This window comes from Nannobrachium achirus (assembly GCF_963921795.1).
Source record: "Nannobrachium achirus genome assembly, chromosome: 17".
Lineage (NCBI taxonomy): Eukaryota > Metazoa > Chordata > Actinopteri > Myctophiformes > Myctophidae > Nannobrachium > Nannobrachium achirus.
Genome location: NC_137824.1, coordinates 51249448 through 51265539, shown reverse-complemented (window position 1 = coordinate 51265539; position 16092 = coordinate 51249448). Strand labels below are relative to the sequence as shown.

Genomic DNA, 16092 nt, shown 5'->3' with positions numbered 1-16092 from the left:
TGTGTGCTCTACTCGGACATGACCGTTAAGGCCACCTGCCATGGAGGTGGATGTGCTTTCTCTCACCCGGTTTGCAGTTTGCAGAGTGGTAGCCTACTGGTGGGATAGCCCTGCTCACGCACGGGCCTCCCTCCCGCCTGTCAATTTAAAGGGTGTTTTATATTAAATGACATTGTGACTTTTTTTGAAAAGATGACAAACATCTCTCTCATTTTTCTTGCCTGTGTCTTTTTGTGTGTCTTGTCGTGTCTTGTGGGGTCTTCCCAGTGCGGTCCCCAACGATGTTCTGCTTTTATATCTCACTGTCACAGTGTTCACAATGTTCTGAAACAATTTGGAGTCTTGTTTCGAAATGAGCCACCATTTGGAAAACAAAAAAACAAAGCAAGACCTCAGAACAAAACGGGAAAAATAATTATGCCATTACATACAGTACTGTGTGTGTGTGTGTGTGTGTGTGTGTGTGTGTGTGTGTGTGTGTGTGTGTGTGTGTGTGTGTGTGTGCGTGTGTGAATATATAAAGTCATGAACACAAGATAATGATTTTCTTCCAAAATCCATATGGTATTTTGGAACTAGACTGTTCATATGTATTTTTTGCAGAGGTAATCAGATATCTAGTTTCAGGGCATTGATCTCACATTAAAATGTAAAAGCACTCCAAGGTAAAAGATCTATGAATGAATGAATTTCAAAATGATATGAGAGCTCAGCTAACTGTTGGCCATTAACCTATTCTAGTGGAGGTATTCAGTAGCCAACCATTGATGAGCAGGGGGTAATTGTATATGTCTTCCTATGACAAATAGCAAAAATAGGCAGTGTATGGCATTGTGATTATCAAACATGCATAAATATCAAATATTATATTTTTCCCAAAGGAAAAATGCACGTATTTAATTCAGTCTGACCCTGTTGTTCCCTGTTGAGCTTGGAACATTTCCTGGGGTAAGCTGCCCAGATCACATATGTCACACATGTCTTCTTATTTTTTCCACTTTCAAAAAGCGCCTGCAATGTAGTGCATTTGAAACTACATTGCAGTGCACATCATGGGGTGATCACTGCTTGCCTTCTGTGAAGGAATTGTTTTATTTTTGTTTATTTTCAGTTTATTTTGTTGCTGAGTGAGGTCAGCAGACAAAGTGACGTGAGTTAGATGAAAAAACCTGGGTGAAATGTTCCAATCTCAACAGGAAACAACGGTACATGTTTGTACTGGGAAGCAGGTGTGAAGGAATCAGCACGGCAGGCTATTCCTGAAAAAACAGAGCACACATTTCCCACAAAACCTTACATGGACGAATAAAGATGAAACAAAACCAAAACTGATGTCAACACGAATGAAAAATAATACACAAGGGAGGTTGAAGCTGCTTGAAGCAAGTCAAGCAAACCCATCCCAAATGCCATGCGAGTCCAGCACAGAAAGTTGGTTTACGCCCTGTAAACCAACCATTCCATTGTCTGAGCAACAAGCCCCACAAACAACCCAAATAAACCACCCTGGCAATTCTGGTATGAGCTCCCATTGCAGCTCTGTCTGGGAAACGTGGCCACCTAGACACCAGACAGCTGTAAACAGGCGCTATCGTCCACGCTATCGTACGAACGCTTATCACCTGAGTCATAACAAAGCATCCTATCTAGACTAGAGGCACAGCAACCAAACATACCATCGGTAGTAGATCTGCAGGTTCCCTGCTCGGAAATGAGCCTTCCCATTAACCCCCCCACCCCACCCCACCCCCACCCAACAGATCACTCCACACAGTGGCTTGTGTGTTTTGGCCTCCTGTCAGTCTGAGCCATACCTCTAGATACACATATTCATGCACACCTTGACTTAACTGTATGACTAAACTCATTGGTGCAGTGTTCATTTTTACAGCAAATTTTGATGTCATATTTTTCTTATACAATTTTCATTCAGTTTTAGTAATATTTGTGTCATCTGATTCTTATTTTTATTGATTTTTTTTGTCTAATCTACACTTGATTTTATCTTTAAAAATATTTTGGCAGGCCTTGATGGCCTGCCTTGATGGCTACAAGCTCATAACGTGTCGCAGCGTGATGCGTTGAGAGCTTGTAGATCTGTCATTTTAAGAGCGCAACCAAACATAAAATGACTTGTCTTTTAGTTCTAGCCCACTGGATCTGCTCTCCACTAGTCCCTCCCTAAGATTTTGGTCTAGTTTTCAATTGTTGACGAAATTGTCAATATATTTAGTCTTAGTTTTAGTCATCATAGCTTAATCTTTATTTCGTTTTTGTCAGTGTAAAAACGTTGTTCGACGAAGGTTTTTCGTCATAGTTTTAGTCGACGAAATTAACACTGGTCCGGGGAACTTGACATCAGCATATTTGTGCATTATGTTTGCCTTTTGACTGGGATATCAGTACATTTTATGCAAAGGATTCCTCCCTCACCCCCTGCTTTCTCTCCTGTTCCTCTCTCATTCACAGACGTCAACGTTATGTTTAGTCAGTATTTAAGGGTGTTGTGCCTGGTTGGGATCCTGTCAGTGGCAGGTAGTTCTCCAGGTGACGCCTACTCAACCCCCATTTCCTCTGCGCAGAACCGTGTCGCTCCACCTTTCATCTCTCCGTCTCAGCTGCCGTGAAGACGTGACTTGGCCCCGCTTTTACAAAAATTCCACCCCGTCTCTGTTTTCAAAGCCATGTATTGTGTTTTGCTACAGGTGCTTAAAGATTTTTTTTCCCCTCCTCTGCTTTCTTTTCTCTTCTCATGGCTGTGTTTACCCCCTCACCCCCCCTCTCTCCCACCGCCAAAGAGCCTTGTCCTTATCCAATAAAATGTCACCACACAAGATGAAGAAGAGCAAGAGGCTGTGAGTATATCAGACTTCCTATCAGGCGCTTTGTTTTGAAGTGAAGGGGCACCAAAATACTATACATCACACAGGCTATTATGTTATGTGTCACGTGCAGCCCTCGCCTATCACTTGTTTCCTTGTAACAGGCAGTGAACACTAAAGACATACTCTGGGAGCTGTCATAACTTCAGTTGCTCAGTGGGTAAGGTGCAGTGGTAACACACCACGCTTGTGGGTTCCATTTACTGTGTATAGCTCAATAAGTATAGAGTATCGGGTGTCAATACAATCAAAGTCCAGACACATCTTCGGCCATACATACATTTTCCATTAATTACTTTTTTCCTGTCATCCCGTTTACATTTTCACCAAAGTCATTAAAATGTTACAGAATGATCCTGAATGACTCAATGTCCATACCAACGCAACTACTACTATCACAGTAGACTGACAGAAAATGGGGAGAGAGATGGGGAGTGACACACAGCAAAGGTCATCAGGATCGGGATTCGAACCAGCGATACTCTGTCATGCATCAGAGCCTATGTGGTATGCCCCTGGGCCGCAAGGCCAGCGGGCACCCCGTCCTTTAATATCTTTTAACTTTTGCTTGGATTTTCTTTCCTTACCTGTACATCAAGTCACAGCATGTCAATGACACTGTCCTTCCTATGCTCAATGCCATGGGTAGGACAAGGTACTAACAACAACATTTGCAACAATTTCATTGGCCGCTTCATAAAGTTATACTGTTTTGTTGCCTGGAGTCCTAAACTGTAGTCCAACCCAAACTACATGGTTTCTCAAACACAAATCGGTTTGATGGAAAAACTCGGATTTACACATGACATAACGTTTTACTTATGACGATTGTGCATCCTGATGGGATACTGTAAAACTCATTGGTGTAGGGGGAGTAGCCTACAGTAGCTATACATGATATAGAATGTAACAAGTCTAAAGTCTTACAATGACATTCACATTATGTCAGTTTAACACAAAGCATACAGCCACCGCTGCTCAGAATCTATTAGATGGTAATTGTCTCCACCAGCCGAAGGCTGAGGGAGAGTATGTTTTCCCCTCCGTCCGTCCGTCCGTCCGTGCGTCCGTGCGTCCGTGCGTCCTCGCAGTTTGTGAGCAGCTAATCTCAGTCACCGTTGGCCCGATCGCTGCCAAACTGAGCACACACACTCCCTGGATGCCAATCTAGAACCTCTGCCCCACATTTTTCAAATCAGCCTCATGGTGGCGCTATAACAGGCCGATTTGTGTGGCCTGGTTGTTACCAGCTAATCTCCGGCGCCGTTGGCCCGATCGCTGCCAAACTGAGCACACACACTCCCCGGATGCTAATTCAGAACCTCTGCCCCACATTTTTTAAATCAGCCTCATGGTGGCGCTATAACAGGCCGATTTGTGTGGCCTGGTGGAGACCTGTGCTCGGAAGAGCACTGCTTCTAGTTGGTAATGTTGTGACATCTGAGAATGTTGATGAAAGCCCTTTTATGATTGTCATTTTCAAAACACTCCAAACACGACCTTTTCTTGTGGGTTGGTTGCAGACTATGCAGACTACCTCGTGCAAAACAAAAACAGAAGAGAACGGTAGCAGTCAGTTTGATGTGGTGGAAAAGTATCCCAATTTACTCTCTAAGTGGGACTGTGTTTACCCTGGAGTTGCTGACAAGATCCAACTGGACCAGGCTCCATCTTATTCTTAGGGTTAATGTGATACATTTATAGTACCGGTAGCTGTAAACTTTAAATCTAAGTGCTGATTGGACATTATGCTGTTTTAGCTAATCTATTGTCAACATTTTAACACAGTCGAATAACGTTTGTAAAACCTTTCAACATTAACACTGAGCAATAAAACTCATTTGGTCTTTACATGTGGATGAAGTAAGATTATGGCAAATCTTTAAATAAATATGTGGTTTACTCCATTGCTTGTTACCAGTTTCCATTGAGGCTGAGTACTTCAAGTATCGATAAAAGATGGAGCCTATTACTCACACATTTGATACAATGCATTTGCTCAGTAAAACATTTTATGTTAGCTATTTAGGTGACATCGCATCCAGAGCATTTTAAACCGAGTGCAAAATGAGAATGAGCTCCAATTCCTATATTTCTTTCTAAGCAGCCAGTGGTAGGCATAATGTCCTAACATTAGACTTAAGAAGTGTTCTCGCAAAACAGTGAAATTATAATACTGCACTGTAAGTATGACAGCCTTAGCCTAGCACAACTAAACCCTATCCACCTTTAACACAATATATATCCACGCAGTTAATATAGTATGGCTACGCCAGGCTATGACGGCCATGTTCTGGGCCCTGGGTACAAGGATTCACTCACATGTTGTGCTTTATTTATTGAAAAATAGCAGATATACAAGCTTACAGCGCAGCACCGAGTGTCTTTGAATATTTCAAATCCTTCTAAGGTTTTTTGAAAAACCTATGTTTCTATGTCAGTGGTGCTCAAGCTTTTTCATGTGTAAGACCCCCAAAATTATATGAATTTGGCCATGGACCCCCATCTCAAAATATTTAGTTCCAGGGACCCCCCAGAAGCAAAATGTGAGTAACAAATGTTTGCTTAAAAATTACATATATTCAAAGATTTGTACACATTTTCATTACTTTTCAAAAATAGCAGATCTACAAGCTCACAACGCGCTGACCTTGGGCCCTAGTAACTCAGTCCCACTTTCCCCCCCCTTGTGACGCCCCTGATGACGGCCTGCCAGTGGGCCCCCGGCCCAAAGGTTGAGAATCCCGGGCTTATAGCAAAGCAAGCCAAGCAGTGAGCTGCGTACAGATGTTTTCACACAGAGATGAATGTCAAGTTGATGAATGAAGGAGTCACCATGCATTCTGCCAGCATGACAGTGACATGCGTGGCATCTGGCCAGGCTCACGGCTGATGACACCAGAAGCTTTTATTATTCACGTACACGCATGCACAGGCTGCGCGCATACTGTGTGTGCACAAAACAACACGGGCACAAATACACAAGACACAACAAACTACAGGCAGGCAGGCAGGCACGCAAGGCAGGCAGGCAGGCAGGCAGGCAGGCAGGCAGGCAGGCAGGCAGGCAGGCAGGCAGGCAGGCAGGCAGGCACGCACGCACGCACGCACGCACACACACACACACACACACACACACACACACACACACACACACACACACACACACACACACACACACACACACACACACAGCAATGTTTGTATGATGCTTTCTGAAATAATTATAATAATAACAACAATAATAGTAATAATAATAAATCCAACCCATATTTTGTCCTAGACTCCAGTGTCATAAAGTAATTAAAAACAAAACAAAGGTCACTTCATACAAAAAATACAACTCACAATTTGAACGTAAACCCATGATCTTTCTTCAGCTGAATTATAGGCCATGATATATTTTCTTTAAGTAAAAGTATTTAATAGTTATTTCTTAATTCATTTTCACAATTTACCCAATTTCTATTGCTACTGAATATCCCCTTAGGAAGCCATTCAATTTAATATTATTCTCCTTTGTGTCTCTAAGACTATTAATTCTCTGCTGTAGGCTTTATGTCATACTGACCATTATTAATTTGGACTATGTATGTGATACGCTCACTTTTGTTATTCATCTTTAAAAATATATTTTTCCAAAGTATTAATTACCAAAAAACACTTCATACCTTTCTCAACATGATAACTGCATCCACCGCCAAGGTAAATGGCCCCTATCGAGCAAATGTTGACTCAGTCAGTGAGCTGCTTGCTGCTGGTATTATGAAACCCAATGGAATGACTAGGCTTCATGCATGACTGCAACTAAAGCTCGCAAAGGTTTTAATAAGTCACAAACTGCTCCGGACATGTCTCAAGAGCCTTTCTCATATACAGAAGCTCATCATATCCTGTTTTTGCATTTGCATGCCCCCACTCAACACACATATAACAGTGTTTTTCTCAATGCCGTACTGTCTGTTCCCACCACAATTCTCGAAAAGTCCTGTTTCCAAATTCAATTAAGAATTCTAAGAATTATGAGGAAATAATTATTTTTTATTATTATTAATTCATTTTACTTGATGACAGATCCAGGCAGACAGTATGCCTACAGTACATATGCCATTGCGCTATATTATTATTTGCAGAGTATCATGATTTATTCCTGGCAAGTATTCTACTTTGCCTTACTGCAAAAAAAAAAAAAAAACTTTGTCAACTCTACTTTCAGTAGAGCACTAAGCCCCTTTTCGACTGCAGCTTTAGCACCACACCACACCACACCACACCACACCACACCACACCGCACCACATAAAAATACATACATTTTCCATCACACAAACATACCCCTATCGGTAAGAAACAAATGGACCCTTTTAACTGTGAATACAATATACATTTTTATTACAACTATCCTAAATTATAATACACTATAATGGATTATAACTGTGATTATAACACACTATAAATTATTAATGTATTACTATGATAATTATAACACACTATAATAGATTATGATAGTGGTTATAACACAATACAATCTATTATCATGTATTACAACTTTCATGGTGGTTTAAATGAAAAGTCAGTGAGTGATCAGTCATTATGAAGTGTTTGGCCCTGTTTGGCCTAGCTCAGACCTACTCTGGAGTGGATACTTTTTAGTACCACGTTTAGTACCACTTTCACACCACTCTACCCAGGTCCTTGTAGTGGAAAACCTGGCACAAGTGGGCGGTGTGGTGTGGAGTGGTGTGGAGTGGGGCCAGTGGAAAAGGGGCTTAATAGGCTATAGATAATATTTTTGTTGTAGGCTATACCAAATCTATATATACAATTTTGTTACCTAGTACCTACTGTACTACATTCCCAAACATAAAATGTTGGAGCTCATCTGTAGAGCTCAATGCCTGGCAAGTGTCTCAATGAAGATGACCTTATCAGACAGAAGTAAAAATAGATATATGCCTCGCCTACAGCTATAACAGCCATCCAGACTTAAAATTAATAGAAACTGAGGATATTCAGGCAATAGCTCCTATCTCATCTATAACTCTATGACTGTGTCAAGCTCATTGGTTCTCAAAGTGGGGAGACGGGGACCCCCAGGGGTCCTTGAGGGAGTTCATGGGGGTCCCCAGCTAAATGATAGTTTAATATAGGACCAAATGGACCCTTATGGGTATATGTAACTCTGAGAGTACACTCTCAGAGTTAAATTAAGTTGATTTTACAATATAAATTGGGGTCCCAGAGATAGAAATACCATTAAATGGGAGTTCATATAATAATGCATGTGAAACTGGGGGTCTTTGAATTAAAATAGTTGATAATCACTGCTAGAGCCGTAAAATAATCTTCTTCTATGGGTGGTCCGTGGCATATCTATTCAAATGGCGGTCCACGGGCTTATAAGTGTCAATTTGGGGGTCCTTGACATGAAAAGGTTTGAGAACCACTGATCTAGCTTACACCAGAGAGTACTAGTCACTACAAATCCTTTGTAACAGCGCCATCCAGTGGCAATACCTTGCAACTGTTCAAGGTTTTTCATTTCATTTTCCAAAGTCCATTCTAATCCCGCCCACCGTGCCGAATTCTATTGGCCCAACACGTTTACTCCAGAGCGTCCTCGCAGCCCCCATTGGCTCCCTGGTGCGTCGTTCACACGTGCTTACGGAACCGTGGTAAACACCCACACAACAACAAAGATGGAGGACGACATTCCAGATTTACGCAGACCACAAATGTATTTGTTTGGTGAGAGCTCGTTTATTGTAGCTTAAACCCATAGTGTTGCACAAAGCAGGGCTCGGCTAACTGTTATCATGCTGTTCATGCACTGTGTGGCATTTCTGATGGCTCTGTGTTCCAACGCAGACTAGATAGTGATGAGGCTAAAGCTGCCTCGATCTGCTGGCGCCAATTCAGCTCTTTTGTCGCGGAAGATCCACAGTGAAATGTAGTCAGAAAATGATTAAAAAGGGGTTACGTTTGTCTACATTGCTGCTGCTACTACTACAGCGTTATACAGGGCAGGGCAGTCTGTTAACATTTGTGACACAATAATCGATCGGTTCAGGACTAGATCATAGATGTATTTGATCGATTTTGACATTTGCATATCTTCTAAGACATTGGTTCTCAAAGTGGGGTCCGGGAACCCTCAGGGGTCCTTGAGAGGGCTCCAGGGGGTCCCCAGCTAAATGATAGTTTGTTTGGAACCAAATGGACACTTATGGGTCTGTGACTCGAGTGTATAAAATACTAATACTAATACTAACGGGTCCCTAACTGTTTAACTCAGAGAATGTACAAATGGAACCAAATGGACCTTTAAGGAGTTAAATTAACATTGATTTTACAATATTAATTGGGGTCTCAGAGATAGAAATGCCATTAAATGGGGTCCGTAAAAAAAAAAACCTAAAAACTAGCCGAATGCTTGTCAAACTGGGGGTCCTTGAAATTAAAATGGTTGGAAATCACTGCTAGAGCCATAACAATCTTCTTGTGGGGGTCCCTGGCATATCTTTTCAAATGGGGCGATAATTGTCAATTTGGGGGTCCTTGACAGACATGACAAAGTTTGAGAAGCACTGTTCTATGATAGTCTACTCGATCAAATGCATCAATGATGAGTCTTAACGTTTGATCCAAGGCCAGTGACACCAACATGCTGGTAGTTACAACACGCTGCTTGCATTGTTTACATCCTATAGGTTGTACCCTCAAGTCGGACAAGAGGGAATTCAAAGTTGAGGTTGAAGACGATGATACGGAGCACCAGCTGTCACTCAAAGCCGTAAGAAGTCCACTCCTCTTTAAGCACTGTTATTCTCACAAAATGTTTTGAAAGTAGTGAAATAGGGGGTAGGGGGCTTGTAGATCAGATGTCTTTACTCCCTATCTATGCTGTATAGCAGTGGTTCTCAAACTGTTTGGGCTTCAGTACCCCCTTTTCCTGATTGCTGAATCCAAGTACCCCCTTTAATCAACAACAACATAAAATACTGACATGACAAGTCCAGTTTTTATGTCAATATGTTGAAAATTAAAGTAAGTTGCCTGTGGCTGGTATCTCCCTTAGAGATAGGGTGAGAAGTTCAATCACCCGAGAGAGACTTGGAGTAGAACCGCTGCTCCTTCACTTGGAAAGGAGTCAGCTTAGGTGGTTCGGGCATCTAGTACGGATGCCCCCCGAGCGCCTTCCTAGGAAGGTCCTCGATGCACGTCCCACTGGGAGGAGACCCGTGGCAGACCTAAGACCAGATGGAAGGATTATATCTCCAAACTGGCTTGGGAACGCCTCGGTATACTCCCAGAGGGAGTGGAGGAAGTTGCGCAGGATAAGGAAATCTGGAAGTCTCAGTTAGAACTGTTACCCCCGCGACCCGATTCCGGATAAGCGGTTAAAGATGGACGGATGGATGGATGGATGGATATACATATATATGCCGAGACTCGACATGGGGATATTATTAAGTCAATAAGGCAGAGCGTATCCTTTATCTCCAAACCTGTCTACTTAAAATGTACTTTTGGTTTGTAAAGTCATCAGTTTATTTACCCTAGTCCCGAGCGTGACGTGTTTTGAGCTCGCAGATCGGCTATTTACACTATTCAAAGTATACAAATCTTGAATGTAAGTTATTTGTCACGCCTTTTGTTTACGAAGCCTAAAAGCCAAACAAAAAAGCATTTTTCTTTTCAATGGCAAATGCAATTGAATCAGTTTATTGCAATATATTTGAGCGACGAGTAATCGCGGAGTGAAATGCCATAATGTTGAATGACAACCCTGTAGGTGTGTGTGGGGGCTGATGCCGAGGATGAGCTCCACGTGGTGGAAATCGAAGGCATGGCGTTCGACGGAAAGACCACCAAGGTCCCTCTAGCTGCCCTGAAGCCCTCCGTCCTGCCGTCTGTGAGTACTGTTCTGTTCATGCATCATTCACACACCAGTCATCTGCCAGTGTTTCACAAGAGGTGAGTGGGGTGGCTTTAAGGGATTAGAGTCTTGAAACAGAAAGATCACAGGTTTGAATATAAAATTAAAGATATTTTCTTGGCTTTTTCGGTCCTGATTGTTACAGTAGTATACAGCAGGGGTTTTCAAAGTGGGTGACGGGGCACCCTGGGGTGCCGCGAGATCATTTGATAATCTTTGGAATTTATTTGGACACTTGAAGAAATATTTAGTGTCATTTTAAACTTGAAGTACAAAGTTATTTTCAGTCCGTTCTAACCAAAATGGCTATTATCTCAACGTTTTCCTCGCAACATAATCACTAAAATATCGTCACTGTCAGGCAGAAACCTCTGTCGCACAAAACTAGTGAAAACAGCTGATCTACAAGCACATGTGTGCTTGTAGATCGGCTGTTTTGACTAGTTTAGTACATTTTATAGATGATGAATACAAAAAGAAAGGTTTTGGACATACAAGGTTTCCACCCAACAACGACGATATTCTATAAATCTAAGGTGCTGGGAGTGAAAATTATAATGTAGGGGTGCCTCGGATATTTAAAATGTTTATAGGGTGCCCTGAGACAAAAAAGTCTGGGAACCCCTGGTATACAGAATGGGGTGAGAGAGAGACGGGGAGTGACACACCGCAAAGGTTGTCAGGATGGACTCGAACCCATTGCAGCGACCTAAGTGTCCGGACCACTTGGTCAGCGGTCCAGGCCTGAATATTTATTTTTGTCCTGTCAGGTGTACATAACAAAACACAGGAAAAGGACAGCAAAATGCAAACAATCTGTCCGTTTTTTGTGTGTGTTTTATCCGTTTGATTATGGTGGGCCACTTTATGTTATTGTTATGTATCAATCAATCAATCAACCAAGTCATAAGTTACTGCGGTTCAGACTCTGCTATCATAGTTGAGAACTTGCTGTACTGCTCATCACAATTGATAACCTTTTTGTTGAATTCTGTCCAGTTGGGTTTAGGCGGATTTGAAATCACTCCTCCTGTAACCTTCCGTCTCCATTCCGGCTCTGGACCCATCTATGTCAGTGGACAACATTTTGTCAGTGAGTAGTAATGCTACAGCTACTACTTTAGCATCATTTTACATATTGTGCTAATATTGTTTAGGGACTTTAGGAAACATAGTGTCAGTGTGGGGGGCTCCTTTCACACTGTCTCACAAATGGCACAGAGTTCTACTAACACAGTTACTGCCTCTGCTGCAGCTGCCAAAACTACAGACACTGCTAGTTAGGGGTGGGTGATATGACTTCAAATCTAAATCACGATAATTATTGCCTCGATTACGATTAATAAACGATAATTGCAAATACTCAAAACAGCAGATCTTCAAGCTCATAATGTCCGTTTCGATATATATTTTTCATGGGGCAGTCCTACTGCTAGTACTACAATGCATTTGGTTTGATGAGGAGCAATGGATGACTCAACAGGCAGTTGAAAGTTATACTTAATATTATTTATACAATCAGGCAAAATTAATCAAAGCAGTTAAAGACTAGTTAAAGTGATGTTGACCTTTAGTATGATGTTGGGTTGTATAGCTATCTGGCCATGATATAAATCAGTGATTCCCGTACATCTTCATGCAGAGGGTTTGTTTCCTTTGCAGGTGTGAAAGAGTCCGATGACGAGGAGGAGGAGAATAACACCTCACCGGTGAAGAGACCTGCCAGCCTGAAGATGGGGAAGAAGCCTCAGCCGGTAGGTACCGTTTCAGAGCTATCTGCTGCTAGTGCTGTCACAATTATTACATAATCGTCTAATCGCAATTATTTGACATAATCGCGATTATTTGATGTAATCACAATTATTTGTCAGAATCTTCATAATCGTTTCCATGTTGAAAAATGTTCATATATTAAAAAAAAGTCAGAAAAAAAGAAATAGTGGAAATAGCAGATCTACAAGCTCACAACGCGTCGCGATGCGACGCGTAGTGAGCTTGTAGATTGTCTATTTCCACTATCAATGTTCTTTTTTAAGTATAAAGTTGTGAAATATGTCAGTAATTTCTTTGTATATTTAGGTTATGTGTCATATCTACCAAGCGCAACTTAAAAGCCTAAAAGCCAAACAGAAATGTAATTGTCAACGACAAAAACACAATTAAATCGTTACTCGCAATTATTTGAGTGACAGTTAATCGTCATGTAAAATGTCATAATCGTGACAGCCTATCTGCTGCTATCATCCGCTATCTACTCTACAGCAGGGGTTCTCAAACCTTTTTGTGTCAAGGACCCCCAAATTGATATGTATTTGGCTGCAGACCCCCCATCCTAAAAGGTTTTGTGCCAAGATCTGTGGTGTTAAAAAAAAATTCAATTAATATTCAAACTGCTTCAAAGAATGTCAAGAATTCTTTGAAAAAAGCTGATGTATATTAGGGTCCCTGGGGGTCCCCGGTCCCCACTTTGAGAACCCATGCATAAGACCACTGACCACCATAACTCTGAGAGTGTACAAATAGAACCATTTTGTACACTCTGTTATAGCAACGTAAGGGTCCATTTGGTTACTAACTATCCAGCATTTAACTGGGGACCCCCTGGAACGCAACCCCAGACCCCACTTTGAGAACCAATGCTCTACAGTGTCCAAGGAACTTGTTCATTGATAAAACTTCTTTAACAGATAGAGACGAAAGAGGTTGAAAGTGGAAGTGGTTAACTGTGTCTGGAGTTGCAATAAATATTGAACCATTGCAAAATATTACAAAGGCTTTTGACTAAATAGTAACTACATTGGATCCAATTGGAACACAGGTTCTTTTCCCCCCCCATTTCCTGAAAAGCAATGGTTTTGAACATACAAGGTTTCCGTCCCAAAAGCGACATTAGGTAATTGTGTTTGAGAGTGCGTGAGCATTTGTACCCTTGTGTGCATTGTGGGCACATACTGTAGTCCTGTTCAGTGTGAATTAGCTACTGCCAAAGGTTAAGTATACAGAGCAACACTGGGGAGACGTGTGCACATGTACTTCTACACAGATGGACCAGAGCTAGCGAAAACACGCAGCTGCATCCTCAAATGAACACAAATAATGAGCGGCAGGTGTTGTCCGTTCTTCAAGCGTGAAAACGCCCACGCCTTAAATTTGGTCCATGCATTTACACAATGATAAAACCCTGAAGCTCAGCTGTAATAATCCATTAAAAAGACGACAAATTACCATTACTAGCCCTTACCCGTTCAAAGATATGAGCTCCGAAATGATGTGCAGTGTGTGGGTTATGGGATGTGCACTGTGCACACAGTATATGAGGGATGGAAAGTAACTTTAACTGGTGCTTGCATGATAATATGTAGGAGCATCAATGTAAGAAATACCCGTTCCATTTAACAGCTACAGAGATACTGTGTACCGATCTGCATGATTTTTGGACATCTGTAACAGGGCCAGAACCCCCCCCCCACCCCACCCCACCCCCCCCCGTGTGTGTGTGTGTGTGTGTGTGTGGGTTTGTGTGTGATTGTGCATGGCCTGAACAACAGCGCCCCTCCCTTAACATGTGTGGTCACAAAAGGTACTGTAGGCTAAATAGATATAGATACACCATAAAAATGCGAAAATACAGCATATGATTTGTGAAAGTGACAAACGGGCTTCACAGTTATGTCAGGTGTGTTCATATGCTAATGGTGATGCGATTTCAGATCAATTGCTCCAGCCACTGAGGAGAAACGCTGTTTCAGACAGACAGACAGACAGACAGACAGACAGACAGACAGACAGACAGACAGACACTCACTCAGACAGACAGACAGACACTCACTCAGACATTCGCAAAATTATAGTATAGATGTGCAGACAATAAAGATACAGTGATTATGAAACCATCTAATCAAAAAACAAATACTGTTCAGTTCATACAAGAGCCTAATACTCCATTAGAGATGCAACAATCCATTATTTTCATAACAGTTATTCTATCGATTACTTTTCCGTTTCTCTCCATATTCTAACCTTTTGTGTTTTTCTTTTGTAAATTAATGGCAAAAGCATCTAAAATACCAGATCCACAAGTGACGTGTTTCGAGCTTGTAGATCTGCTACTTTTGAATTTGAATCCTAAAAAGTAACAGTTTTGGTAATTTTTTTGGACAGGTTAACATGAATTCTTTGGGCAAATTTCAGCTATCGATTATTTTATTTAAATCGATTACTTTTCACAATCGATTAACTGTTGCGCCCCCCAAGACCTAAATGATTCCAGGCCTGATTCAGATTGTTCTTACTCTGCAGAAAAAGCTAAAGATGGACTCAGATGATGACGATGAAGACGACAGCGATGATGATGAGTATGTCTTTTTAATTGTTTTCTCTGTGTGTGTGTGTGTGAGACGACTGCATTGCTAAATGTCATCGTGATTGGGTTCCTGACTGTCATCCTCATTGGTTTCCTTCCTGATTTACCTCTCCAGTGACGATGATGACGATGAAAGTGACGAAGAGGATGCAAAAAAGCATAAGAATTCGGCAAAGGCGCAACCAAAAAAAGTAGGCATTTGTTCCTTTTTGTTTATACAGGGTATATGCACATTTCGAAAGTGTGAGCTTGTAGTTCTTGTAGTTCTGTGGTTTGCTATCTGCCTCATGCTTCATCAGTGGAATCTGGAGTCTACAGACTAAATGGTAAATGGTGCATTTATATAGCGCCTTTATCGAAGGCGCTATATAGGCGCAAGGCACCAACCTGCTCATCGGGAGCAATTAGGGGTTCAGCGTCTTGCTCAAGGACGCTTCTGTACTAACTCTAGGATCGAACTGGGAACCTTCCTGTTCCCATGTGGCAGCTCTACCCCCTGAGCCACTGGTTTGAATCTATGAAGGGTGGTTGGTGACAGCAAGTAGGTCATTAGGGTTATCAGAGGTGGAAGAAGTACCTGCATGTTTAAATTAAGTAAAAGTACAGTATCAGTACCGGTAGACAATTAGTCTGTTACAGGCAGGCCTGGCATTTCGTCATTATAGGGGCAAGGCCACTTGGCCTTTGGTGTTGTCCATTTTTTGAGAGCACAAAAGCCAAATGCAAGGGCAGGAAGGCCATCAAATTAAACAATTTTGGTCCATTGAATTAATTGAATTTAAGGTTTAAGGATGATTTTAAATGTAATATGTAGACTCTCTGCAGTGAAATAAATAAATTATGGTATAGAGTATAGACAATCTCATCCAAAAAGATGGGAACTCAACAAAAGACATGACAAGAAAGAGAC

General features: G+C 41.7%; 1 protein-coding gene across 1 annotated transcript in view; it reads left to right on the top strand.

The window, feature by feature from the left end:
- Positions 1 to 8574: 8574 nt before the first annotated feature.
- The window catches only part of npm1b (nucleophosmin 1b), a 36063-nt gene continuing 28545 nt past the window's right edge, over positions 8575 to 16092 (top strand). Inside the window, exons 1-7 of the mRNA XM_080746446.1 lie at positions 8575 to 8628; positions 9591 to 9673; positions 10676 to 10795; positions 11819 to 11912; positions 12482 to 12573; positions 15119 to 15174; positions 15298 to 15373. Coding sequence (XP_080602572.1) covers positions 8580 to 8628; positions 9591 to 9673; positions 10676 to 10795; positions 11819 to 11912; positions 12482 to 12573; positions 15119 to 15174; positions 15298 to 15373 — 570 coding nt within the window. The 5' untranslated portion in view covers positions 8575 to 8579. The remainder of the gene's footprint in view (positions 8629 to 9590; positions 9674 to 10675; positions 10796 to 11818; positions 11913 to 12481; positions 12574 to 15118; positions 15175 to 15297; positions 15374 to 16092) is intronic.